Source organism: Chiloscyllium plagiosum, chromosome 34 (genome assembly GCF_004010195.1).
Source record: "Chiloscyllium plagiosum isolate BGI_BamShark_2017 chromosome 34, ASM401019v2, whole genome shotgun sequence".
In the NCBI taxonomy this organism is placed as follows: Eukaryota; Metazoa; Chordata; class Chondrichthyes; order Orectolobiformes; family Hemiscylliidae; genus Chiloscyllium; species Chiloscyllium plagiosum.
In genome coordinates, this window is record NC_057743.1 from 38,015,630 (window position 1) to 38,042,290 (window position 26,661).

Below are 26,661 nucleotides of genomic sequence, written 5' to 3' on the forward strand. Positions count from 1 at the left end.
ATCCCTCTGTAGACAATTTTCTACGTCTGCTTCATTACTGTGTCCGTTTAAAGGTTCAAATTGTGTTTCATTTTTTAAATGACAGAAACCTAATTGTATTTTTTTTTGCTGGGGAAAGCAGTTTAGACCACTGACCAATTTGATGAATTCCTCTAAATCCTAACAAGATGGTGCGGTATTATTATATTTGACGTCCGTATGATATATCCCAACTTATTTTAGAATAGTTTTCAATGCTTTTCATTTAATGGAAGTATCTGTTTGCTAGGTTCCTTTAAAAATCTTGTTTAACATTAAGTTAATCCCCACCCTCTGGAGTTGTGACCCTTAGCCATTTTACACAAATGTTTTGCAATTTTAAGTGAGTTAAATTTTTGATTTGAGGTATCTCCAGAGCAAATTGACTAAGAGGAATATTGCATTTCAAAGTTTTTAGGTTTGTTCAATTTGCAGATAAAATTTGAACAGTTAGGAACAAATTAGCTTCTATAGGCGTGGCATGTGTGAATGTCTGTGAATGTGTCTAGGAAGGTTGGGGAGAGACTGACAGAAAGGAACTGTAAACTAACAATTGTGTTTTTTTCCACTTGCAAGAAGCTCTTAATAGATATTTCACTGCTTTATTTTAGCCTAAACTTGCTACAGGTATTATTTATCATTTTCATTTCTTAGGGGAGCCAGTGCAAATAATTAAAGTAGTTTCTCCTTTTGATGTGTATCATTTGTGATGGAAGAATTCAATTAAGTATCTAATAGTCCCCGAACTCTATTTGCATTTCGTATTTTAAACATTTGAAAACTGCACTGTGCGCTGAAATGTTAGACATTTCTATTTGACTAACAAATGCAGGAATTAAATCGTTCCAACGTTATTTACTTCCTCTTATAAATTTTAACCAATTGAATATGCTTAAGTAAAGCTTCGTCTCAAAATACTGGGCAGTGGGAGAAATATTTCAAAATAGAATAATTTCAGAAGTAGCATTTTTAAGATTACTTTCAGAGATTGGTAGTTTGCATGTGAACTTCTTCAATCAGAGTGGTGCAAAGCTTGGGATTTTTAAAAATTCATTTTTGCATCCACTTTAATGGCATTGCATTTTTGATAATTATATTCTTTTGCTTGATTCCTGAAATTAGGATTGTGAACAGCCCAAATGATGGGTACTCTGTTTTGATTTGGCTTGATTGAAGTGATGCACAGGGTTGCTTTGTCCACAGTGGAAGTGCCCTCAATTTAATTGAATTTTTTATCAGCATATTATAATTTCCTTAATTTTACATATAATTAGATGCTTTCTACAAAAAAAATATACACTGCAGCTTCTGCCTCAGTTCTTTGAGTTTCAAAAAGTCAAATCTTGAACATTATTCAGCCTTTTACATTCTGGAAGCTTTGAATTATCGTTTTAAACCCTAGGGTATCTTTAAAATTTAGGCAAGTTTTATTTTCAATGGAAGCCCAAACCTTTCTCTTGGGAAATTTGTTTCTGCTTCGTTGGATCTGATTTAAATATTTAACTTCCAAGTAATTGATTGCTGAGTAATGAATATGAATTTAAATAAGGATCGTGATCTACAAATGAATTGTTCTCTCAAAAACCGTTTCTCCGGGGTTTTTGCAATACCTTAGTGAAGGAAAATGATTACGCGTGGTGTAATGACAATTTCACAATGCATTGATATAAATTGACCGGCTTCTGAAATGTATAGTTTTTGATTTTTAGTTTACAAGCATTGCCGAGTGTGCTACATAGTTAGATATTAACCATCTGGGATAGTGCAGTTTCATTTAACTAACCTGTCTAAAAACTTGATGTACTTTGATTCATCTATGCATGTGTATTCTGGTTGTTTGCAAAGACATTGAATTTTGAAATAAGTCTAAGTGCCGCAGTGCCTCAAGCTACACGTTGACCAGTGCCTTTCCAGTATAATGTCTCATTAATCTCACTCACAGGGTATCTTATTTTTTTGCATTACTGTTGCATTTTTCAATATGTTGCTCTTAATGCATTCTACTAATTTTATTTCATTGATTTAGCTGTACTTGAATAACAAATGTTGAAACACACTGCAGAATGACTTTAAGGAAATGGTGCTAGTCTGTTTCTTGAGCTGAAAAAATGGAAGTAAATCACATACGACTCTGGGACACTTTACCTTCCCCTGGATGGTTCATTGTGTGCTTTTAAAATGGATCTCTGTGGACATCTGTTAAATCAATTTTTTTATCATTGAGCCTCAAGAATTAACTAAGTAAAAGATAACATCTAAACTTGTTTTATGCAAGGGTAGTTTTATAAATTTGTGACTTCCACAACTTTTGGATTTGTAATAACTGTGGTCTGACTGATGTATCTGTATTCAGTTTCACGTTTTTGCCTTTTCTAGCTGTTGTACTGTATGTCAGTGCCCAGTTCAAATCTTCTGAGAAGTTGTAACAGTTTCAGTCAAATAAAGAGCCAAGCCTTCAAGTTTCTGGTGGCTTTTCTCAATAAATCGTCTTCACCCTCACCAGGCGTGGTAGAAAACCCCCTCACCCCAAACCCCTGCACTTCATATTAATCTTAGACGTCATACATAAAATAAAGGAACTGATTTCGGCCATTTAGCCCATCAGGATTGTTCCACCATTCGATCATGGCTGATATGTTTTTCAATTCATGCTCCTGCCTTCTCCTCGTAACCCCTGATCTCATACTAATCAAGAACCCATCTATCCCTGTCTTAAATACACTCAATGACTTGGCCTTCACAGCATTTTGTGGTAATGAGTTCCACAGATTCACCACCTTCCGGCTGAAGAAGTTCTTCCTCATCTCAGTTCCTAATGGTCATTCCTTCACTCTGAGACTGTACCCTAGCATGTCTCATGTCCACTGTATTCAGGTCTTTGAGTATTCTGTAGGGCCTGATGAATAATTAAGAATTAAAAGAAAAACTGCCAGTAATGAACTAATCTAATCTGTGAAGGATTTCCTTTACTTTTGACGACTGATTGCATTTGGAAAGTGCTAACCATCAATAAATTTCCGAAAATAATTGTTGTTGATAGTTTTAGAAAAAAATGGTTTGTCACTGTCTTGCCAAATTGACTATCATGCAAGGATTTCCCAGAACTAAAGTTTGCTTTTAACATTCAGGATGCGAGGTTTCTACATTTTTGTCATAAGGTAGTGAATAACTGGATATACGTTTCTTTTTACTTTTGGACATTAATCTTTCTAATGTATGATAGACAAGCTGTGCTCCTGGGTTCTGGGAAAGTGGTCAAGTCAAGAAATTACTGTGTAAATTGGGGAGGCAGTGGTCTAGTGGTATTTTCTTGAGATCCGAGTAATGTTCTGTGGACCTGGGTTTGAATCCTGCCACGGCAGATGGTGGAATTTGAATTCAATAAATATCTGGAATTCTGAATCTAAAGGATGACCGTGAATCCATTGGGAAAATCCATCTGGGTCATTAATGTCCCTTCAGGGAAGGAAACTACCTGGTCTGGCATACATGTGACTGCAGACCCACAGCAATGTGATTGACTCTTGGCTGTTTTATGGGCATTTAAGGATGGGCAGTACCTCATGGCCGAGCCAGCAACATCATCATCCAATAAATGAATAAAAGAAAGGAATGATGGAGAACCACACAGCTGTGTTCCTCTGGTTCAATCTTCAGATTATCCAAATTGGCTTCTATTACTTGAGTTTCATTTTGAATGGAATCGAATTGAAATAAAAATTAGGAGTGCAACAGCACTGAAATGGCCCCAGTCAAAATTATTCTTGTGACTTTGGCCTTGGAGTAATAATTATTTAGATTGCCGTTATGTCTGTATTAAGGTATTATTTGGAAATCTTCTTTAAGTTTACTGATTTGCTAGAAGCAGACAGTGAGTTGTTTTGGCTGAACAGTTCATCTCCAGACAATTTAAGGATCCCTCAAATGAAGTAAAGTTTTCACAGACTGAAACGAGGAAATAGTTTGCTTTTTTGTCAGTATTCAATGGCCATGGCATCCAATCTCATATGGGAAAATTAACTGCGCAAATCAAGAGTAAAATTTTAAGTGGACGAAATGCTAAGTATTCTTCTAAAAAAGCTATAAATTTGAAACTTGCCCCTATACTATAGGATATCTGAACAATATAGTGTGAGACATTTTGATAGTATTTAAAAAAACAAGTTTTCTTTTTGCTTTTTAAATTGCAGCAAAATAATAAAAAAGAAATACCAAGTGTGGGTTACACTGAAATTCTGCTTGTATCTGGAAATGAGCAAAACAAGGATTGAGCTTGCATCAACTTCTCCATCCCAAAAAATTAACTAGCCTTGTAGCAAACTGCTAAGTTCTGGTGTAGTCAGGTAGAACTGGAATTATTACAAGCATTTTAAATTGTAGTTTTCCAACATTTAAAATATTCCACTGTGGAGTTTCCATTTTATTGTAATGATAGTACTGGTATCCTAAATGGCAATATTTAAACACTCCCATCTTATAATAATTCTTATAAATACACAAATTAAATAACCTACATATGGCAAATGAAGTTCAAAGCAGATAAATTGAAGTAGTAATTTGGTAGGAGCATGCAGTGGTCACTTAACATTTGGAAGGTTCAAGTCCACGTGAGGGAAAGGAACACTGTGATATCTGACTCTAAATCCTAAAAGTGCGCCACGGTTTAACATAACCATAAAGAATGCAAATCTCATTCTCGAGTTTCATTTCCAATGGGATAGAATTGAAATAAGAATCAGGAGCCGGAGGAGGCCATTCAGCCCCTCGAGCCTGCTCCACCATTTAATGTGATCATGGCTGATCTCCTTTTTAGCCTTAACTCCACTTTCCTGCCCATCTTCCATAACCCTTCAGCTAATTAAAAATCTGTTTATCTCCTCCTCAAATGTATTCAGTGTCCAAGTATGCACCGTGATATAGGGTCATGAATTCCTCCGATTCATGATCCTGTGAGAAGTAATTTCTCCTCGTCTCTGCTTTAAACCTGCCAGCCCTTACCTAAAGCTATGATCTCTCATTCTAGAAAACCCCACGTGAGGAAACATTCTCTCGACACCTACTTTGCCAATCCCCTTTTGCACCATATATACTCAATTAAATGTCTTCTCATTCTTATAAACTCAAGTAAATGTCTAAACTGCTCAATCCTCTAAACCCCTCATTTCTGGAATCAATCTCGCAAACCTCCTCTGAGCTGCCTTAAGTGAAGGGGGTTGCACTGGGCCTGTATGGGACATTGATTAGACTAGACTTACAGTACTGTGTGTAGTTCTGATCATTGTCACACAAAGAATATAGTCATAGAGAAGTATAGCACGGAAACAGACCCTTTGGTCTCCACCTCGTTTATGCTGATCAGATATCCTAAATTAATCTAGTCCCATTTGTCAGCGTTTTACCCATATCCCTCTAAACCCTTCCTTTTCATGGCCCCATCCAAGTGGTTTTTAAGTGTTGTCATTGTACCAGCTTCCTCTGGCAGCTCATTTGATACATACACCACCTTTTGTGTGAAAATGTTGCCCTCTAGGTCCTTTTTAAATTTTTTCCTTTTCACCTTTAACCTATATCCTCTAGTTCTGTCCCCCCCAAACCCAGGGAAAAGACATTGTCTATTTACCTTATACATGCCCCCCATGATTTTATAAACCTCTATAAGGTCTGACTCTGGAGAAGTTTACCAAGAATACACCAAAAATGCCATAGGTATATTTATCAAGAGAAGATTGACAAACTGGGTCTATTTCTCCTGAAAGCAAAAAGGTGGAGGTGAAACTTACTTCAAAATCTCAAGGTTCTGACAGAGTGAATGCAGAGAGCATCTTTCCTTTCACAGGGAAGAGCAGAATTAGAAGCCATGAATATGAGACAGTCAACAGGAAATCCAATGGGGAATTCAGAAGATGTTTTGTTACCCAGTGACTGGTGAAAATGAGTAATCCACAGCCTGAGGAAGTGGGTGAAGTGAACAAGATGGTTGATGTGTTTAAGTGGCTAATTAAGTTCCAAATACAAGCAAATGGTTGCAATACTAGATTAGATGAGGAAAGAGTGGAATGTAATCGCTGGAATGGGCTTATAGGGCAACATGGCCTTCTTTGTGCCGAATATCTTGTGTAATTCTATGGTAAAATGGTATCTTATAGTGTTGCAGCATTCACATGAGCTTGGATAACATACGGACTTGGTTACCATGACGCTTGTTACTTCGCTGAGAGTGTTGGTTTCTGCAGAATGCTACCTCAGCGGGACAGGTTAGACTTGTCCCCGGGGCGGTCCTTCTCCTGGACGTTTGCGGTCCCGCGACCTCATTGACCTCTGGTTCGAGCTGGGAATAGACTGCAGCTCTGACAAAGACAGAAACAAACAGGACAAACAGATGAGACACATACAGGACAAACACAAGCCAGATGGGCGAAACAGCAGGGCCCCTATGAATTTTCCACAATCTATGAATTTATAAGTGAGAATTTCATAGCACTCTCTCCTGTCTTGCGGGAGCAGCTGCTGGTCTGTCTTTCCCCTGGCTGGATCAGGCACATGGCTGCTCTTCTAGTCAGATCATGTGTCTGCCTAAATGGGTACAATTTGGGTAAGCCAGCTCAGTGCCGAAATGCTGCTGCATTAGATTATAATCGTGGCTACTTCCCCCAGACGTCCAACCCTTTGTAGGTCTGACCCGTTGGGACAGAGCTAGCTGGCAGGTCCAAATTGGGCACAATTTAAAGTGTCCGGTTCGTTTACCCTGCTGAGAGATGCAACACCAAACTGTCGGAGAATTGAGCCCAACTGAACAGAGACCATACAAGCCAGATCGGGTGATATTGCCGAGCTGTTTATTACAAGCGATATTGCTGGCAGAGAGATTGACTGACTTGGCTAACATAGAACTGACGGTCTGTGCAGGTAGATCAAGGGTTCTCTTTTCCCCAAGCAGTGGGCACAGGCAGTTTTATAGGGGTACAGTCACATGGTCTGAATTACAGTACAATCAAGAGTAAAACTCAAGCAGTGGGAGGACAATCCTATAGCAGCAATCAGTCCGTGATTGAGTTGGGAGATTCTGATCCTCTGTGAGAGTAGGTGCTAATGTTTCCCCAGCTGGCATCAATGGGTTTCCATTGTGGTTAGTCCAGAAGTGAGGGACCATGGTGCTTTTCAGTCTGAGCACCCTTTGCGGAGTTCGTGTGTGTGAGGAGTGAGGCTGCTCTGAGGGCTTCGGGAGCACTTGTGCTTACTGAGGGATAGGAAGTCTGTTGTCAGGCTGTCTCGGGAAGTGTACTCCCCAGTCTGGATGTGGCTCGAGTCATCTCCTGTTTGCTGCCTAGTATTTTAGTTAGCCTGTTTGGTCAAGGCTGAGGCAGTCTGGGTAGTTTCCTTGTGGCTTAGGCTGACATGGTTCCTTATGTTCTTTGTGACCATGCTGTGGGTGGACAGGGATGCATACAGAACTGGCTCAAAGGGAGAAGACAGAGGGTGGTGGTGGGGGTGTGTTTTTCAGACTGGAGGCCTGTGATCAGTAGAGTGCCACGAGGATCGGTGCTGGGTCCACTGCTTTTCGTTATTTATATGGATGGGAGTATAAGAGGTACAGTTAGTAAGTTTGTAGATGTCACCAGAATTGGAGATGAAGTGGACAGCAAAGAGGGTTACCTCTGATTACAACAAGATCTTGACCAGATGGGCCCATGAGCTGAGAAGTGGCAGATGGAATTTAATTTAGATAAATGTGAGGTGCTGCATTTTGGGAAAGCAAATCTTAGCAGGACTTGTACACTTAATGGTAGGGTCCTAGGGAGTGTTGCTGAGCAGAGACCCTGGAGTACAGGTTCATATATCCTTGAAAGTGTAGTTGTAGGTAGATAGGATAGTGAAGAAGGTGTTTGGTATGCTTTCCTTTATTGGTCAGAGTATTGAGTACCAGGACATTGGTTAGATCAATTTTGGAATATTGCGTGCAGTTCTGGTCTCCTTCCTATTGGAAAGATGTTGTGAAACTTGAAAGGGTTCAGAAAAGATTTACAAGGATGTTGCCAGAGTTGTGAGGATTTGAGCTATAGGGAGAGGGTGAATAGGCTGGGGCTGTTTTCCCTGGAGTGTTGGAAGCTGAGGGGTGACCTTAGAGAGGTTTACAAAATTATGAGGGGCATGGATAGGATAAATAGACAAAGTCTTTTCCCTGGGATGGGGGAGTTCAGAACTATGGGTGTAGGTTTAGGGTGAGAGGGGAAAGATATGAAAGAGACCTACGGGGCAACTTTTTCATGCAGAGGGTAGTATGTGTATGGAATGAGCTGCCAGAGGATGTGGTGGAGGCTGGTACAATTGCAACATTTAAAAGACATCTGGATGGGTATATGAATAGGAAGGGTTTGAAGGGATATAGGCCAAGTGCTGGCAGGTGGGACTAGATTGTGTTAGGATATCTGGTCGTCATGGGCGAGTTGGAGTGAAGGGTCTGTTTCCGTGCTGTACTTTTTTATGACTATGACTACCTGCGTTTACTGCCTGCAGATTGTGCATTTTTTGAGAAAAATAGAATGTATGTGCAAATATAATTCTGCAAATACAAATTCACCCCATAGACTAATATGTGTGTGTGTGAGTGGAGGGTGTATGTGTGTGATTGTGTGAGAGAGTGTGTGTGTGTGTGTGTGTGATCCAGTCCAGTGGGGTCACCTGTAGTGTGACATAAACCCAAGGTCCTGGTTGAGACCATCCCCATGGGTACCAAACTTAGCTATCAGCCTCTGCCTGGCCACTTTGTGTTGTTTCCTGTCCCGAAGTCCACCTGGGAGGATGGTCACCCAAAGGTCCGAGGCCAAATGGCCCAGACTGCTGAAATGTGACCAACTGGGAGGGAACACCCCTGCCTGGTGACTGTTGCGCAGTGTCCATTTATCCGTTGTCATAGCGTCTGTTTGGTCTCACCAACGTACCATGACTCAGGGCATCCTTGCCTGCCGCATGTGAGATAGATAACGTTGGCCGAGTCACATGAGTACCTGCCACATACATTGTGGGGTATGGGCCAGGCGCAGGCAGGTGGGAATACTTTAGTTTGGGATTATGGTTGGTATGGACTGGTTGGACTGAAGGGTCTGTCTCTATGCTGTATGGGTCTAAGCTGTTCTACCAAACAACTATTTTGTGTATTTGTACCATCTTCTTTGTTTGACTCTCAGTATATCTAATTTAGCTTGCATTTCTTGAGTTAAACTGTGCTTGGCGCAGGTGATGGGTTTTAGGAAGGAAATTGAATTTTGAGTTGGGGAGGAAGTAGTTGATGGAACTGTTGATGGAGACAGGCCATGTTACAAAGGTGCTGCTTTTACCAATGGATACTTCGTCGGTTTTGAAGCTAAGTTCCAAGTTGAAAAGCTTGGTGAAATTACACCGAATGGATCAGCAGGTGCCTGAGTAGGGAAGAGGGGCATGATGTGAATGTTTTAATTCGGGCTCCAGATAATAACTCTGATCTCTGAGTTGATCAGAGGGAGGATATTCTGATATATCAGTGTTGAGATATTGAATGCGCAGTTTGAGAGTGCAAAAGTATTCATGAGGTTTAGAGAGGTTGAACTGGTTAGCATCTGCATACGTGGAGGTAGACTGGCTGGAGTACTTTGAGTAGTTTTTGTACCCTTGTGTAAGGAAAGATATTATTTCATTGGAAGTGGTTCACAAGAATGATCCCCTGTATGATGGGTTTGTCTTATGAGCAAAGGTTAAACAAGTTGGATCTCTTTTCACTGGAATTTACAAGAATGAGGGGATCTTTATTGAAACAGGATTCTTAAGGGTTTTGACAGGCTAAATGCTGAGATGTTTCCTCATGGGGGAGTCTAGGACCAGAGGGCATAGTCTCAGAATGAAAGGGGAGCCAAATTAAGAATGAAATGAGGAGAAAGTTGTTCTCTGAGAGTTGAAAGTCTCTGGAACTCTTTGCCATAGAGAGCTGAGGGATTAGATACTTCTATATCTTTAAGGCTGAGAGATTCTTATACAGTCAGAGAATTGAGGGTTGTGGAGAAAGCAAAGTGGTCATGAGGAATATCTGATCATGTTGAATGATCCTGTTCTTATTTCTCATCGTCTTATGGAGCCAATACTTAGTGTCGAGCAGAGCTATGTGAGTGCTGGAAAGCAACTTGATTTGCGTTTAGATTTCATCATGTGGACATCAGAGTTAAAACCCTGGAACTTCGAGAATAAAGTGAACTCTTTAAGCCTGTGATTTTATGACTGTGTTTTATGTATTTTAAAAAAACACAATTGCCATCTCTGAATGACTGCTTGCTACATGCTGTCTGGTAAATAGAACATTGTCACAAGGTAACGTTTGAAGGTAATCTGCTTTCTTCTCCCTCGGGTACGAGCTTTGATTCTCTGTATGTGTGGAATGTGAACATAATGAGAAGAGTTGTTGCAGTTTCTTTTTAACCAGTAGTAAGCCTGTTAAAATCAGTCCATCAAATTAATTGAACAGCTAATTGTGTCAATATCAGAAGTTCTCTCCAAGAAAAGTACATTTGCATTTTGAAAACCAGAACATTGAAATGACCTCCAATTTGAAACAGATACAATTCTCTAATACCTAATTACATTTATCCTTGTCAGTGAGCTATTGTAACATTTAAAATGCAAAACTACTAAAATTACCATAGTCTGTAATTAACTCTGCAAGTTAATTAATGCGATAAAGCTACAGTGGAAATTAGCTTTCGTTTTCACTAACCCTGAGTATGATCCAAAACTTCTGATGCCTCAATTGCTAATAGTATTGCAGCGTAATAACACAGCCATTCTCTTTCATCATTGAGAGGATGCTGTTATACAAAACTCGTACTACTGTGACTGTAAATGGGTTGGTTATCATTGATTACACCACATCCACCTTTAATTCCCTTTGAGAATTTTAAGGAGAAATGTATTCATCTGAGTGATTCATAGTCATAAATGTGCTAACCTATGCTGTATTTATTTTTCAGTTAACCTCTTGTATCTTATTGCGGTTTTGCTTCGAGGGGCTATGTTGAATTAACTTTCCACTCTTGGATTTCCCTTTGGGCATTTCTTTATGAAGTCTAAAGAAGTCTAGAGGAACCCACCGTTTTATAGATATTGATAATGTTAAAACCTATAAATTTAATCAAGCATTTCTGATTCAATTTTTCATGCTTTATATGCATCTATTGCACTGAAAGAAAAATTAGGATCCTGTATTCAACTCTTAGCTCAGTCTTTTCAAGATTAATTGAAAGAAAACATCTACTTTAAAGTGCAAATCAAATCTTGGTTTTTGCAGCAAGATATGTTATTCATGTATCAAATGCAATGACCTGTGACCTTTCGAACCTCTGCCATCACAAAGTCTTTGACTTATGGAGCCTTGTTGGCCCTCTGCACTTGTCCTTTCTTCTACACGTCTTCTGTCTTTATTGCCAGGACTATGAAAGTAAGCTCGAAGCTTTACAGAAACAAGTGGAAACCCGTTCACTCGCTGCAGAAACAACCGAGGAAGAGGAGGAGGAGGAGGAGGAGGAGGAAGGTGACGTATTTTGGTTGACCATGACTTCTTCACAGTGCCACTCTCAGGTTATCAGGAAGATCTCCGATTTAAAGCATGAAAGGATTTAAATGAATCCAGGTCCCTGTTAATCTATTGGGATCCATTTCAAAATGTGACCAAGCAGTTGGTGATAAAATATGACCACTATACACTTGCTTGACATCTTCAACAAAGCAAGATAAAAGGACTCAAAAATGGAAGAGGAGGGTGGAGCAGGAAATGAAGGGGAGTGTCACTGTTGATTTAAGATGTTTGATTATATCACTCTCCTGTGTTCTTGGCTTGCACTCATTCTTTTTCTGTTCTGAGAATATCTTGGTAAATTTTATCAGTACTATATCATGGAGGTCTTTGGTCTTTCAACAAAACTTTATGCAGAGGCACTTCTGCACGCCAGCACCAGTGACCCAGGTTCGATTCCACCTTTGGGCAACTGTCCATGTAGAATTTGCAGATCCTGCCTGTGTCTGCATGGGTTTCCTCCCACAGTCCAAATAAACAAGGTCTTTTCCCTGGGGTGAGCGAGTCCAGAACTAGAGCACGTAAATTTAGGGTGAGAGGGGAAAGATTTAAAAGGGACCTAAGGGGCAACTTTTTCATGCAGAAGGTGGTGCGTGTATGGAATGAGCTGCCAGAGGAAGTGGGGGCTGGTACAATTACAGCATTTAAAAGGCATCTGGGTGGGTACATGAATAGGAAGGGTTTGGATCTGGTCAGCATGGATGAGTTGGACCGAAGGGTTTGTTTCCATGCTGTACCTCTGTGACTGTATGTGTAAGTTAGGTGGATTAGCCATGGGAAATGCAGAGTTACAGGGATAGGGTGGGAGTGGATGGGATGCTCTTTAGCGGGCCCGAGTAAACTCAATGGGCTGAATGGCCTGTGTCCACACTGTAGTGATTCTTTGATGCTAGTCTTTTAAATGACTAGCCAAAGTTCAGAACACTTGAGCAATACACTAATGGACTTAATCTTGTCAACTTTCTCTTCAGTCATTCAGTAGAATGTTAGCCAAGTTTTAAAGATGGTGAGATCCTAATGAGTGAGATAGGTGGCACGTTGTTCAGCTGGTCAGTCTGAAGGATGGATAGCAATCATTGCTTTGCTGCTTTTGCGCGAATTGTTCAGTGGCTTTTTTTATTCCTCAAAAGATCTGGCATCATCTTACCCAAATCTGCAATACGTGTTCAAGAAGGCAAATTGAATTTTGGCCTTTAATGCGAGGGGTATGGAGTTTATAAAGAGGGAAGTCATGTTACATTAGTAGAGGGAGTTAGTGAGGCTGCACCTGGAGTTCTCTGCAGTTTTGGTCCCTGCATTTAAGAGGACATACTGGCATTGGAGGCTGGTCAAAAGATATTCTCTGGATTGATTCCTAGGTTGAAAGGGACTGACTTATCAAGAATGAATAAAAAGTTACGTCTTGGTTTATTTGGAGTTTTGAAGATGGAGAGATGATCTTATTGACACATGCATGATTCTGAGGGATCTTGACAAGATAGATGTTTCTACCAGTGGGGGAGTCTTGAACTCGAGTTATAGCTTAGAAGAAGTGGAACTCATTTAAAGTTGATATTTCTTCTCCCAGATGGTAGTCCATATCTTGAATTCTCTATCCCAGAGTGTTGTGGGATTTAAAGAGGAAATAGACTTTTGAGATTTCAGGAAGTTGAAGGTTATGCTGAGATGGCATGAAAGAGGAATTGAGGCCTGGGGAAGACCAACCATGAGCCTGTTGAATAGTGGGGCAGTCCTGAGGGGCCAAAAAGCTTACTCCTATTCCTTGAGTTCATTTGTGCCAAAGGCTTTTTGACCAGAGATAGCACTGATGTCCTATCCAGTAGTCAGGTGCAGGAATAGTATAGTGTTACTAAACCTGTTCATGCTATCTCTCAGATGGTGAAATCTTCTACACGCTCCTCCTGTATTGCACTCTCTCTCTCGCACTCTCGCTCTCCCTCGCGCTCGCTCTCCCTCGCGCTCGCTCTCCCTCGCGCTCGCTCTCCCTCGCGCTCGCTCTCCCTCGCGCTCGCTCTCCCTCGCGCTCGCTCTCCCTCGCGCTCGCTCTCCCTCGCGCTCGCTCTCCCTCGCGCTCGCTCTCCCTCGCGCTCGCTCTCCCTCGCGCTCGCTCTCCCTCGCGCTCGCTCTCCCTCGCGCTCGCTCTCCCTCGCGCTCGCTCTCCCTCGCGCTCGCTCTCCCTCGCGCTCGCTCTCCCTCGCGCTCGCTCTCCCTCGCGCTCGCTCTCCCTCGCGCTCGCTCTCCCTCGCGCTCGCTCTCCCTCGCGCTCGCTCTCCCTCGCGCTCGCTCTCCCTCGCGCTCGCTCTCCCTCGCGCTCGCTCTCCCTCGCGCTCGCTCTCCCTCGCGCTCGCTCTCCCTCGCGCTCTCTCTCCCTCTCGCGCTCTCTCTCCCTCTCGCGCTCTCTCTCCCTCTCGCGCTCTCTCTCCCTCTCGCGCTCTCTCTCCCTCTCGCGCTCTCTCTCCCTCTCGCGCTCTCTCTCCCTCTCGCGCTCTCTCTCCCTCTCGCGCTCTCTCTCCCTCTCGCGCTCTCTCTCCCTCTCGCGCTCTCTCTCCCTCTCGCGCTCTCTCTCCCTCTCGCGCTCTCTCTCCCTCTCGCGCTCTCTCTCCCTCTCGCGCTCTCTCTCCCTCTCGCGCTCTCTCTCCCTCTCGCGCTCTCTCTCCCTCTCGCGCTCTCTCTCCCTCTCGCGCTCTCTCTCCCTCTCGCGCTCTCTCTCCCTCTCGCGCTCTCTCTCCCTCTCGCGCTCTCTCTCCCTCTCGCGCTCTCTCTCCCTCTCGCGCTCTCTCTCCCTCTCGCGCTCTCTCTCCCTCTCGCGCTCTCTCTCCCTCTCGCGCTCTCTCTCCCTCTCGCGCTCTCTCTCCCTCTCGCGCTCTCTCTCCCTCTCGCGCTCTCTCTCCCTCTCGCGCTCTCTCTCCCTCTCGCGCTCTCTCTCCCTCTCGCGCTCTCTCTCCCTCTCGCGCTCTCTCTCCCTCTCGCGCTCTCTCTCCCTCTCGCGCTCTCTCTCCCTCTCGCGCTCTCTCTCCCTCTCGCGCTCTCTCTCCCTCTCGCGCTCTCTCTCCCTCTCGCGCTCTCTCTCCCTCTCGCGCTCTCTCTCCCTCTCGCGCTCTCTCTCCCTCTCGCGCTCTCTCTCCCTCTCGCGCTCTCTCTCCCTCTCGCGCTCTCTCTCCCTCTCGCGCTCTCTCTCCCTCTCGCGCTCTCTCTCCCTCTCGCGCTCTCTCTCCCTCTCGCGCTCTCTCTCCCTCTCGCGCTCTCTCTCCCTCTCGCGCTCTCTCTCCCTCTCGCGCTCTCTCTCCCTCTCGCGCTCTCTCTCCCTCTCGCGCTCTCTCTCCCTCTCGCGCTCTCTCTCCCTCTCGCGCTCTCTCTCCCTCTCGCGCTCTCTCTCCCTCTCGCGCTCTCTCTCCCTCTCGCGCTCTCTCTCCCTCTCGCGCTCTCTCTCCCTCTCGCGCTCTCTCTCCCTCTCGCGCTCTCTCTCCCTCTCGCGCTCTCTCTCCCTCTCGCGCTCTCTCTCCCTCTCGCGCTCTCTCTCCCTCTCGCGCTCTCTCTCCCTCTCGCGCTCTCTCTCCCTCTCGCGCTCTCTCTCCCTCTCGCGCTCTCTCTCCCTCTCGCGCTCTCTCTCCCTCTCGCGCTCTCTCTCCCTCTCGCGCTCTCTCTCCCTCTCGCGCTCTCTCTCCCTCTCGCGCTCTCTCTCCCTCTCGCGCTCTCTCTCCCTCTCGCGCTCTCTCTCCCTCTCGCGCTCTCTCTCCCTCTCGCGCTCTCTCTCCCTCTCGCGCTCTCTCTCCCTCTCGCGCTCTCTCTCCCTCTCGCGCTCTCTCTCCCTCTCGCGCTCTCTCTCCCTCTCGCGCTCTCTCTCCCTCTCGCGCTCTCTCTCCCTCTCGCGCTCTCTCTCCCTCTCGCGCTCTCTCTCCCTCTCGCGCTCTCTCTCCCTCTCGCGCTCTCTCTCCCTCTCGCGCTCTCTCTCCCTCTCGCGCTCTCTCTCCCTCTCGCGCTCTCTCTCCCTCTCGCGCTCTCTCTCCCTCTCGCGCTCTCTCTCCCTCTCGCGCTCTCTCTCCCTCTCGCGCTCTCTCTCCCTCTCGCGCTCTCTCTCCCTCTCGCGCTCTCTCTCCCTCTCGCGCTCTCTCTCCCTCTCGCGCTCTCTCTCCCTCTCGCGCTCTCTCTCCCTCTCGCGCTCTCTCTCCCTCTCGCGCTCTCTCTCCCTCTCGCGCTCTCTCTCCCTCTCGCGCTCTCTCTCCCTCTCGCGCTCTCTCTCCCTCTCGCGCTCTCTCTCCCTCTCGCGCTCTCTCTCCCTCTCGCGCTCTCTCTCCCTCTCGCGCTCTCTCTCCCTCTCGCGCTCTCTCTCCCTCTCGCGCTCTCTCTCCCTCTCGCGCTCTCTCTCCCTCTCGCGCTCTCTCTCCCTCTCGCGCTCTCTCTCCCTCTCGCGCTCTCTCTCCCTCTCGCGCTCTCTCTCCCTCTCGCGCTCTCTCTCCCTCTCGCGCTCTCTCTCCCTCTCGCGCTCTCTCTCCCTCTCGCGCTCTCTCTCCCTCTCGCGCTCTCTCTCCCTCTCGCGCTCTCTCTCCCTCTCGCGCTCTCTCTCCCTCTCGCGCTCTCTCTCCCTCTCGCGCTCTCTCTCCCTCTCGCGCTCTCTCTCCCTCTCGCGCTCTCTCTCCCTCTCGCGCTCTCTCTCCCTCTCGCGCTCTCTCTCCCTCTCGCGCTCTCTCTCCCTCTCGCGCTCTCTCTCCCTCTCGCGCTCTCTCTCCCTCTCGCGCTCTCTCTCCCTCTCGCGCTCTCTCTCCCTCTCGCGCTCTCTCTCCCTCTCGCGCTCTCTCTCCCTCTCGCGCTCTCTCTCCCTCTCGCGCTCTCTCTCCCTCTCGCGCTCTCTCTCCCTCTCGCGCTCTCTCTCCCTCTCGCGCTCTCTCTCCCTCTCGCGCTCTCTCTCCCTCTCGCGCTCTCTCTCCCTCTCGCGCTCTCTCTCCCTCTCGCGCTCTCTCTCCCTCTCGCGCTCTCTCTCCCTCTCGCGCTCTCTCTCCCTCTCGCGCTCTCTCTCCCTCTCGCGCTCTCTCTCCCTCTCGCGCTCTCTCTCCCTCTCGCGCTCTCTCTCCCTCTCGCGCTCTCTCTCCCTCTCGCGCTCTCTCTCCCTCTCGCGCTCTCTCTCCCTCTCGCGCTCTCTCTCCCTCTCGCGCTCTCTCTCCCTCTCGCGCTCTCTCTCCCTCTCGCGCTCTCTCTCCCTCTCGCGCTCTCTCTCCCTCTCGCGCTCTCTCTCCCTCTCGCGCTCTCTCTCCCTCTCGCGCTCTCTCTCCCTCTCGCGCTCTCTCTCCCTCTCGCGCTCTCTCTCCCTCTCGCGCTCTCTCTCCCTCTCGCGCTCTCTCTCCCTCTCGCGCTCTCTCTCCCTCTCGCGCTCTCTCTCCCTCTCGCGCTCTCTCTCCCTCTCGCGCTCTCTCTCCCTCTCGCGCTCTCTCTCCCTCTCGCGCTCTCTCTCCCTCTCGCGCTCTCTCTCCCTCTCGCGCTCTCTCTCCCTCTCGCGCTCTCTCTCCCTCTCGCGCTCTCTCTCCCTCTCGCGCTCTCTCTCCCTCTCGCGCTCTCTCTCCCTCTCGCGCTCTCTCTCCCTCTCGCGCTCTCTCTCCCTCTCGCGCTCTCTCTCCCTCTCGCGCTCTCTCTCCCTCTCGCGCTCTCTCTCCCTCTCGCGCTCTCTCTCCCTCTCGCGCTCTCTCTCCCTCTCGCGCTCTCTCTCCCTCTCGCGCTCTCTCTCCCTCTCGCGCTCTCTCTCCCTCTCGCGCTCTCTCTCCCTCTCGCGCTCTCTCTCCCTCTCGCGCTCTCTCTCCCTCTCGCGCTCTCTCTCCCTCTCGCGCTCTCTCTCCCTCTCGCGCTCTCTCTCCCTCTCGCGCTCTCTCTCCCTCTCGCGCTCTCTCTCCCTCTCGCGCTCTCTCTCCCTCTCGCGCTCTCTCTCCCTCTCGCGCTCTCTCTCCCTCTCGCGCTCTCTCTCCCTCTCGCGCTCTCTCTCCCTCTCGCGCTCTCTCTCCCTCTCGCGCTCTCTCTCCCTCTCGCGCTCTCTCTCCCTCTCGCGCTCTCTCTCCCTCTCGCGCTCTCTCTCCCTCTCGCGCTCTCTCTCCCTCTCGCGCTCTCTCTCCCTCTCGCGCTCTCTCTCCCTCTCGCGCTCTCTCTCCCTCTCGCGCTCTCTCTCCCTCTCGCGCTCTCTCTCCCTCTCGCGCTCTCTCTCCCTCTCGCGCTCTCTCTCCCTCTCGCGCTCTCTCTCCCTCTCGCGCTCTCTCTCCCTCTCGCGCTCTCTCTCCCTCTCGCGCTCTCTCTCCCTCTCGCGCTCTCTCTCCCTCTCGCGCTCTCTCTCCCTCTCGCGCTCTCTCTCCCTCTCGCGCTCTCTCTCCCTCTCGCGCTCTCTCTCCCTCTCGCGCTCTCTCTCCCTCTCGCGCTCTCTCTCCCTCTCGCGCTCTCTCTCCCTCTCGCGCTCTCTCTCCCTCTCGCGCTCTCTCTCCCTCTCGCGCTCTCTCTCCCTCTCGCGCTCTCTCTCCCTCTCGCGCTCTCTCTCCCTCTCGCGCTCTCTCTCCCTCTCGCGCTCTCTCTCCCTCTCGCGCTCTCTCTCCCTCTCGCGCTCTCTCTCCCTCTCGCGCTCTCTCTCCCTCTCGCGCTCTCTCTCCCTCTCGCGCTCTCTCTCCCTCTCGCGCTCTCTCTCCCTCTCGCGCTCTCTCTCCCTCTCGCGCTCTCTCTCCCTCTCGCGCTCTCTCTCCCTCTCGCGCTCTCTCTCCCTCTCGCGCTCTCTCTCCCTCTCGCGCTCTCTCTCCCTCTCGCGCTCTCTCTCCCTCTCGCGCTCTCTCTCCCTCTCGCGCTCTCTCTCCCTCTCGCGCTCTCTCTCCCTCTCGCGCTCTCTCTCCCTCTCGCGCTCTCTCTCCCTCTCGCGCTCTCTCTCCCTCTCGCGCTCTCTCTCCCTCTCGCGCTCTCTCTCCCTCTCGCGCTCTCTCTCCCTCTCGCGCTCTCTCTCCCTCTCGCGCTCTCTCTCCCTCTCGCGCTCTCTCTCCCTCTCGCGCTCTCTCTCCCTCTCGCGCTCTCTCTCCCTCTCGCGCTCTCTCTCCCTCTCGCGCTCTCTCTCCCTCTCGCGCTCTCTCTCCCTCTCGCGCTCTCTCTCCCTCTCGCGCTCTCTCTCCCTCTCGCGCTCTCTCTCCCTCTCGCGCTCTCTCTCCCTCTCGCGCTCTCTCTCCCTCTCGCGCTCTCTCTCCCTCTCGCGCTCTCTCTCCCTCTCGCGCTCTCTCTCCCTCTCGCGCTCTCTCTCCCTCTCGCGCTCTCTCTCCCTCTCGCGCTCTCTCTCCCTCTCGCGCTCTCTCTCCCTCTCGCGCTCTCTCTCCCTCTCGCGCTCTCTCTCCCTCTCGCGCTCTCTCTCCCTCTCGCGCTCTCTCTCCCTCTCGCGCTCTCTCTCCCTCTCGCGCTCTCTCTCCCTCTCGCGCTCTCTCTCCCTCTCGCGCTCTCTCTCCCTCTCGCGCTCTCTCTCCCTCTCGCGCTCTCTCTCCCTCTCGCGCTCTCTCTCCCTCTCGCGCTCTCTCTCCCTCTCGCGCTCTCTCTCCCTCTCGCGCTCTCTCTCCCTCTCGCGCTCTCTCTCCCTCTCGCGCTCTCTCTCCCTCTCGCGCTCTCTCTCCCTCTCGCGCTCTCTCTCCCTCTCGCGCTCTCTCTCCCTCTCGCGCTCTCTCTCCCTCTCGCGCTCTCTCTCCCTCTCGCGCTCTCTCTCCCTCTCGCGCTCTCTCTCCCTCTCGCGCTCTCTCTCCCTCTCGCGCTCTCTCTCCCTCTCGCGCTCTCTCTCCCTCTCGCGCTCTCTCTCCCTCTCGCGCTCTCTCTCCCTCTCGCGCTCTCTCTCCCTCTCGCGCTCTCTCTCCCTCTCGCGCTCTCTCTCCCTCTCGCGCTCTCTCTCCCTCTCGCGCTCTCTCTCCCTCTCGCGCTCTCTCTCCCTCTCGCGCTCTCTCTCCCTCTCGCGCTCTCTCTCCCTCTCGCGCTCTCTCTCCCTCTCGCGCTCTCTCTCCCTCTCGCGCTCTCTCTCCCTCTCGCGCTCTCTCTCCCTCTCGCGCTCTCTCTCCCTCTCGCGCTCTCTCTCCCTCTCGCGCTCTCTCTCCCTCTCGCGCTCTCTCTCCCTCTCGCGCTCTCTCTCCCTCTCGCGCTCTCTCTCCCTCTCGCGCTCTCTCTCCCTCTCGCGCTCTCTCTCCCTCTCGCGCTCTCTCTCCCTCTCGCGCTCTCTCTCCCTCTCGCGCTCTCTCTCCCTCTCGCGCTCTCTCTCCCTCTCGCGCTCTCTCTCCCTCTCGCGCTCTCTCTCCCTCTCGCGCTCTCTCTCCCTCTCGCGCTCTCTCTCCCTCTCGCGCTCTCTCTCCCTCTCGCGCTCTCTCTCCCTCTCGCGCTCTCTCTCCCTCTCGCGCTCTCTCTCCCTCTCGCGCTCTCTCTCCCTCTCGCGCTCTCTCTCCCTCTCGCGCTCTCTCTCCCTCTCGCGCTCTCTCTCCCTCTCGCGCTCTCTCTCCCTCTCGCGCTCTCTCTCCCTCTCGCGCTCTCTCTCCCTCTCGCGCTCTCTCTCCCTCTCGCGCTCTCTCTCCCTCTCGCGCTCTCTCTCCCTCTCGCGCTCTCTCTCCCTCTCGCGCTCTCTCTCCCTCTCGCGCTCTCTCTCCCTCTCGCGCTCTCTCTCCCTCTCGCGCTCTCTCTCCCTCTCGCGCTCTCTCTCCCTCTCGCGCTCTCTCTCCCTCTCGCGCTCTCTCTCCCTCTCGCGCTCTCTCTCCCTCTCGCGCTCTCTCTCCCTCTCGCGCTCTCTCTCCCTCTCGCGCTCTCTCTCCCTCTCGCGCTCTCTCTCCCTCTCGCGCTCTCTCTCCCTCTCGCGCTCTCTCTCCCTCTCGCGCTCTCTCTCCCTCTCGCGCTCTCTCTCCCTCTCGCGCTCTCTCTCCCTCTCGCGCTCTCTCTCCCTCTCGCGCTCTCTCTCCCTCTCGCGCTCTCTCTCCCTCTCGCGCTCTCTCTCCCTCTCGCGCTCTCTCTCCCTCTCGCGCTCTCTCTCCCTCTCGCGCTCTCTCTCCCTCTCGCGCTCTCTCTCCCTCTCGCGCTCTCTCTCCCTCTCGCGCTCTCTCTCCCTCTCGCGCTCTCTCTCCCTCTCGCGCTCTCTCTCCCTCTCGCGCTCTCTCTCCCTCTCGCGCTCTCTCTCCCTCTCGCGCTCTCTCTCCCTCTCGCGCTCTCTCTCCCTCTCGCGCTCTCTCTCCCTCTCGCGCTCTCTCTCCCTCTCGCGCTCTCTCTCCCTCTCGCGCTCTCTCTCCCTCTCGCGCTCTCTCTCCCTCTCGCGCTCTCTCTCCCTCTCGCGCTCTCTCTCCCTCTCGCGCTCTCTCTCCCTCTCGCGCTCTCTCTCCCTCTCGCGCTCTCTCTCCCTCTCGCGCTCTCTCTCCCTCTCGCGCTCTCTCTCCCTCTCGCGCTCTCTCTCCCTCTCGCGCTCTCTCTCCCTCTCGCGCTCTCTCTCCCTCTCGCGCTCTCTCTCCCTCTCGCGCTCTCTCTCCCTCTCGCGCTCTCTCTCCCTCTCGCGCTCTCTCTCCCTCTCGCGCTCTCTCTCCCTCTCGCGCTCTCTCTCCCTCTCGCGCTCTCTCTCCCTCTCGCGCTCTCTCTCCCTCTCGCGCTCTCTCTCCCTCTCGCGCTCTCTCTCCCTCTCGCGCTCTCTCTCCCTCTCGCGCTCTCTCTCCCTCTCGCGCTCTCTCTCCCTCTCGCGCTCTCTCTCCCTCTCGCGCTCTCTCTCCCTCTCGCGCTCTCTCTCCCTCTCGCGCTCTCTCTCCCTCTCGCGCTCTCTCTCCCTCTCGCGCTCTCTCTCCCTCTCGCGCTCTCTCTCCCTCTCGCGCTCTCTCTCCCTCTCGCGCTCTCTCTCCCTCTCGCGCTCTCTCTCCCTCTCGCGCTCTCTCTCCCTCTCGCGCTCTCTCTCCCTCTCGCGCTCTCTCTCCCTCTCGCGCTCTCTCTCCCTCTCGCGCTCTCTCTCCCTCTCGCGCTCTCTCTCCCTCTCGCGCTCTCTCTCCCTCTCGCGCTCTCTCTCCCTCTCGCGCTCTCTCTCCCTCTCGCGCTCTCTCTCCCTCTCGCGCTCTCTCTCCCTCTCGCGCTCTCTCTCCCTCTCGCGCTCTCTCTCCCTCTCGCGCTCTCTCTCCCTCTCGCGCTCTCTCTCCCTCTCGCGCTCTCTCTCCCTCTCGCGCTCTCTCTCCCTCTCGCGCTCTCTCTCCCTCTCGCGCTCTCTCTCCCTCTCGCGCTCTCTCTCCCTCTCGCGCTCTCTCTCCCTCTCGCGCTCTCTCTCCCTCTCGCGCTCTCTCTCCCTCTCGCGCTCTCTCTCCCTCTCGCGCTCTCTCTCCCTCTCGCGCTCTCTCTCCCTCTCGCGCTCTCTCTCCCTCTCGCGCTCTCTCTCCCTCTCGCGCTCTCTCTCCCTCTCGCGCTCTCTCTCCCTCTCGCGCTCTCTCTCCCTCTCGCGCTCTCTCTCCCTCTCGCGCTCTCTCTCCCTCTCGCGCTCTCTCTCCCTCTCGCGCTCTCTCTCCCTCTCGCGCTCTCTCTCCCTCTCGCGCTCTCTCTCCCTCTCGCGCTCTCTCTCCCTCTCGCGCTCTCTCTCCCTCTCGCGCTCTCTCTCCCTCTCGCGCTCTCTCTCCCTCTCGCGCTCTCTCTCCCTCTCGCGCTCTCTCTCCCTCTCGCGCTCTCTCTCCCTCTCGCGCTCTCTCTCCCTCTCGCGCTCTCTCTCCCTCTCGCGCTCTCTCTCCCTCTCGCGCTCTCTCTCCCTCTCGCGCTCTCTCTCCCTCTCGCGCTCTCTCTCCCTCTCGCGCTCTCTCTCCCTCTCGCGCTCTCTCTCCCTCTCGCGCTCTCTCTCCCTCTCGCGCTCTCTCTCCCTCTCGCGCTCTCTCTCCCTCTCGCGCTCTCTCTCCCTCTCGCGCTCTCTCTCCCTCTCGCGCTCTCTCTCCCTCTCGCGCTCTCTCTCCCTCTCGCGCTCTCTCTCCCTCTCGCGCTCTCTCTCCCTCTCGCGCTCTCTCTCCCTCTCGCGCTCTCTCTCCCTCTCGCGCTCTCTCTCCCTCTCGCGCTCTCTCTCCCTCTCGCGCTCTCTCTCCCTCTCGCGCTCTCTCTCCCTCTCGCGCTCTCTCTCCCTCTCGCGCTCTCTCTCCCTCTCGCGCTCTCTCTCCCTCTCGCGCTCTCTCTCCCTCTCGCGCTCTCTCTCCCTCTCGCGCTCTCTCTCCCTCTCGCGCTCTCTCTCCCTCTCGCGCTCTCTCTCCCTCTCGCGCTCTCTCTCCCTCTCGCGCTCTCTCTCCCTCTCGCGCTCTCTCTCCCTCTCGCGCTCTCTCTCCCTCTCGCGCTCTCTCTCCCTCTCGCGCTCTCTCTCCCTCTCGCGCTCTCTCTCCCTCTCGCGCTCTCTCTCCCTCTCGCGCTCTCTCTCCCTCTCGCGCTCTCTCTCCCTCTCGCGCTCTCTCTCCCTCTCGCGCTCTCTCTCCCTCTCGCGCTCTCTCTCCCTCTCGCGCTCTCTCTCCCTCTCGCGCTCTCTCTCCCTCTCGCGCTCTCTCTCCCTCTCGCGCTCTCTCTCCCTCTCGCGCTCTCTCTCCCTCTCGCGCTCTCTCTCCCTCTCGCGCTCTCTCTCCCTCTCGCGCTCTCTCTCCCTCTCGCGCTCTCTCTCCCTCTCGCGCTCTCTCTCCCTCTCGCGCTCTCTCTCCCTCTCGCGCTCTCTCTCCCTCTCGCGCTCTCTCTCCCTCTCGCGCTCTCTCTCCCTCTCGCGCTCTCTCTCCCTCTCGCGCTCTCTCTCCCTCTCGCGCTCTCTCTCCCTCTCGCGCTCTCTCTCCCTCTCGCGCTCTCTCTCCCTCTCGCGCTCTCTCTCCCTCTCGCGCTCTCTCTCCCTCTCGCGCTCTCTCTCCCTCTCGCGCTCTCTCTCCCTCTCGCGCTCTCTCTCCCTCTCGCGCTCTCTCTCCCTCTCGCGCTCTCTCTCCCTCTCGCGCTCTCTCTCCCTCTCGCGCTCTCTCTCCCTCTCGCGCTCTCTCTCCCTCTCGCGCTCTCTCTCCCTCTCGCGCTCTCTCTCCCTCTCGCGCTCTCTCTCCCTCTCGCGCTCTCTCTCCCTCTCGCGCTCTCTCTCCCTCTCGCGCTCTCTCTCCCTCTCGCGCTCTCTCTCCCTCTCGCGCTCTCTCTCCCTCTCGCGCTCTCTCTCCCTCTCGCGCTCTCTCTCCCTCTCGCGCTCTCTCTCCCTCTCGCGCTCTCTCTCCCTCTCGCGCTCTCTCTCCCTCTCGCGCTCTCTCTCCCTCTCGCGCTCTCTCTCCCTCTCGCGCTCTCTCTCCCTCTCGCGCTCTCTCTCCCTCTCGCGCTCTCTCTCCCTCTCGCGCTCTCTCTCCCTCTCGCGCTCTCTCTCCCTCTCGCGCTCTCTCTCCCTCTCGCGCTCTCTCTCCCTCTCGCGCTCTCTCTCCCTCTCGCGCTCTCTCTCCCTCTCGCGCTCTCTCTCCCTCTCGCGCTCTCTCTCCCTCTCGCGCTCTCTCTCCCTCTCGCGCTCTCTCTCCCTCTCGCGCTCTCTCTCCCTCTCGCGCTCTCTCTCCCTCTCGCGCTCTCTCTCCCTCTCGCGCTCTCTCTCCCTCTCGCGCTCTCTCTCCCTCTCGCGCTCTCTCTCCCTCTCGCGCTCTCTCTCCCTCTCGCGCTCTCTCTCCCTCTCGCGCTCTCTCTCCCTCTCGCGCTCTCTCTCCCTCTCGCGCTCTCTCTCCCTCTCGCGCTCTCTCTCCCTCTCGCGCTCTCTCTCCCTCTCGCGCTCTCTCTCCCTCTCGCGCTCTCTCTCCCTCTCGCGCTCTCTCTCCCTCTCGCGCTCTCTCTCCCTCTCGCGCTCTCTCTCCCTCTCGCGCTCTCTCTCCCTCTCGCGCTCTCTCTCCCTCTCGCGCTCTCTCTCCCTCTCGCGCTCTCTCTCCCTCTCGCGCTCTCTCTCCCTCTCGCGCTCTCTCTCCCTCTCGCGCTCTCTCTCCCTCTCGCGCTCTCTCTCCCTCTCGCGCTCTCTCTCCCTCTCGCGCTCTCTCTCCCTCTCGCGCTCTCTCTCCCTCTCGCGCTCTCTCTCCCTCTCGCGCTCTCTCTCCCTCTCGCGCTCTCTCTCCCTCTCGCGCTCTCTCTCCCTCTCGCGCTCTCTCTCCCTCTCGCGCTCTCTCTCCCTCTCGCGCTCTCTCTCCCTCTCGCGCTCTCTCTCCCTCTCGCGCTCTCTCTCCCTCTCGCGCTCTCTCTCCCTCTCGCGCTCTCTCTCCCTCTCGCGCTCTCTCTCCCTCTCGCGCTCTCTCTCCCTCTCGCGCTCTCTCTCCCTCTCGCGCTCTCTCTCCCTCTCGCGCTCTCTCTCCCTCTCGCGCTCTCTCTCCCTCTCGCGCTCTCTCTCCCTCTCGCGCTCTCTCTCCCTCTCGCGCTCTCTCTCCCTCTCGCGCTCTCTCTCCCTCTCGCGCTCTCTCTCCCTCTCGCGCTCTCTCTCCCTCTCGCGCTCTCTCTCCCTCTCGCGCTCTCTCTCCCTCTCGCGCTCTCTCTCCCTCTCGCGCTCTCTCTCCCTCTCGCGCTCTCTCTCCCTCTCGCGCTCTCTCTCCCTCTCGCGCTCTCTCTCCCTCTCGCGCTCTCTCTCCCTCTCGCGCTCTCTCTCCCTCTCGCGCTCTCTCTCCCTCTCGCGCTCTCTCTCCCTCTCGCGCTCTCTCTCCCTCTCGCGCTCTCTCTCCCTCTCGCGCTCTCTCTCCCTCTCGCGCTCTCTCTCCCTCTCGCGCTCTCTCTCCCTCTCGCGCTCTCTCTCCCTCTCGCGCTCTCTCTCCCTCTCGCGCTCTCTCTCCCTCTCGCGCTCTCTCTCCCTCTCGCGCTCTCTCTCCCTCTCGCGCTCTCTCTCCCTCTCGCGCTCTCTCTCCCTCTCGCGCTCTCTCTCCCTCTCGCGCTCTCTCTCCCTCTCGCGCTCTCTCTCCCTCTCGCGCTCTCTCTCCCTCTCGCGCTCTCTCTCCCTCTCGCGCTCTCTCTCCCTCTCGCGCTCTCTCTCCCTCTCGCGCTCTCTCTCCCTCTCGCGCTCTCTCTCCCTCTCGCGCTCTCTCTCCCTCTCGCGCTCTCTCTCCCTCTCGCGCTCTCTCTCCCTCTCGCGCTCTCTCTCCCTCTCGCGCTCTCTCTCCCTCTCGCGCTCTCTCTCCCTCTCGCGCTCTCTCTCCCTCTCGCGCTCTCTCTCCCTCTCGCGCTCTCTCTCCCTCTCGCGCTCTCTCTCCCTCTCGCGCTCTCTCTCCCTCTCGCGCTCTCTCTCCCTCTCGCGCTCTCTCTCCCTCTCGCGCTCTCTCTCCCTCTCGCGCTCTCTCTCCCTCTCGCGCTCTCTCTCCCTCTCGCGCTCTCTCTCCCTCTCGCGCTCTCTCTCCCTCTCGCGCTCTCTCTCCCTCTCGCGCTCTCTCTCCCTCTCGCGCTCTCTCTCCCTCTCGCGCTCTCTCTCCCTCTCGCGCTCTCTCTCCCTCTCGCGCTCTCTCTCCCTCTCGCGCTCTCTCTCCCTCTCGCGCTCTCTCTCCCTCTCGCGCTCTCTCTCCCTCTCGCGCTCTCTCTCCCTCTCGCGCTCTCTCTCCCTCTCGCGCTCTCTCTCCCTCTCGCGCTCTCTCTCCCTCTCGCGCTCTCTCTCCCTCTCGCGCTCTCTCTCCCTCTCGCGCTCTCTCTCCCTCTCGCGCTCTCTCTCCCTCTCGCGCTCTCTCTCCCTCTCGCGCTCTCTCTCCCTCTCGCGCTCTCTCTCCCTCTCGCGCTCTCTCTCCCTCTCGCGCTCTCTCTCCCTCTCGCGCTCTCTCTCCCTCTCGCGCTCTCTCTCCCTCTCGCGCTCTCTCTCCCTCTCGCGCTCTCTCTCCCTCTCGCGCTCTCTCTCCCTCTCGCGCTCTCTCTCCCTCTCGCGCTCTCTCTCCCTCTCGCGCTCTCTCTCCCTCTCGCGCTCTCTCTCCCTCTCGCGCTCTCTCTCCCTCTCGCGCTCTCTCTCCCTCTCGCGCTCTCTCTCCCTCTCGCGCTCTCTCTCCCTCTCGCGCTCTCTCTCCCTCTCGCGCTCTCTCTCCCTCTCGCGCTCTCTCTCCCTCTCGCGCTCTCTCTCCCTCTCGCGCTCTCTCTCCCTCTCGCGCTCTCTCTCCCTCTCGCGC

The 26,661-nt window shown here is 53.4% G+C and overlaps 1 protein-coding gene across 21 annotated transcripts in view; it reads left to right on the forward strand.

Annotated features, from left to right (window-relative positions):
- kif1b (kinesin family member 1B) overlaps nt 1-26,661 on the forward strand; it is a 244,283-nt gene that overhangs the window by 118,110 nt on the left and 99,512 nt on the right. For all 21 annotated transcript variants that reach the window (XM_043676209.1, XM_043676211.1, XM_043676217.1 and 18 more), the window contains one exon: nt 11,467-11,569. In XM_043676209.1, the coding sequence (XP_043532144.1) occupies nt 11,467-11,569 (103 nt within the window). The remainder of the gene's footprint in view (nt 1-11,466; nt 11,570-26,661) is intronic.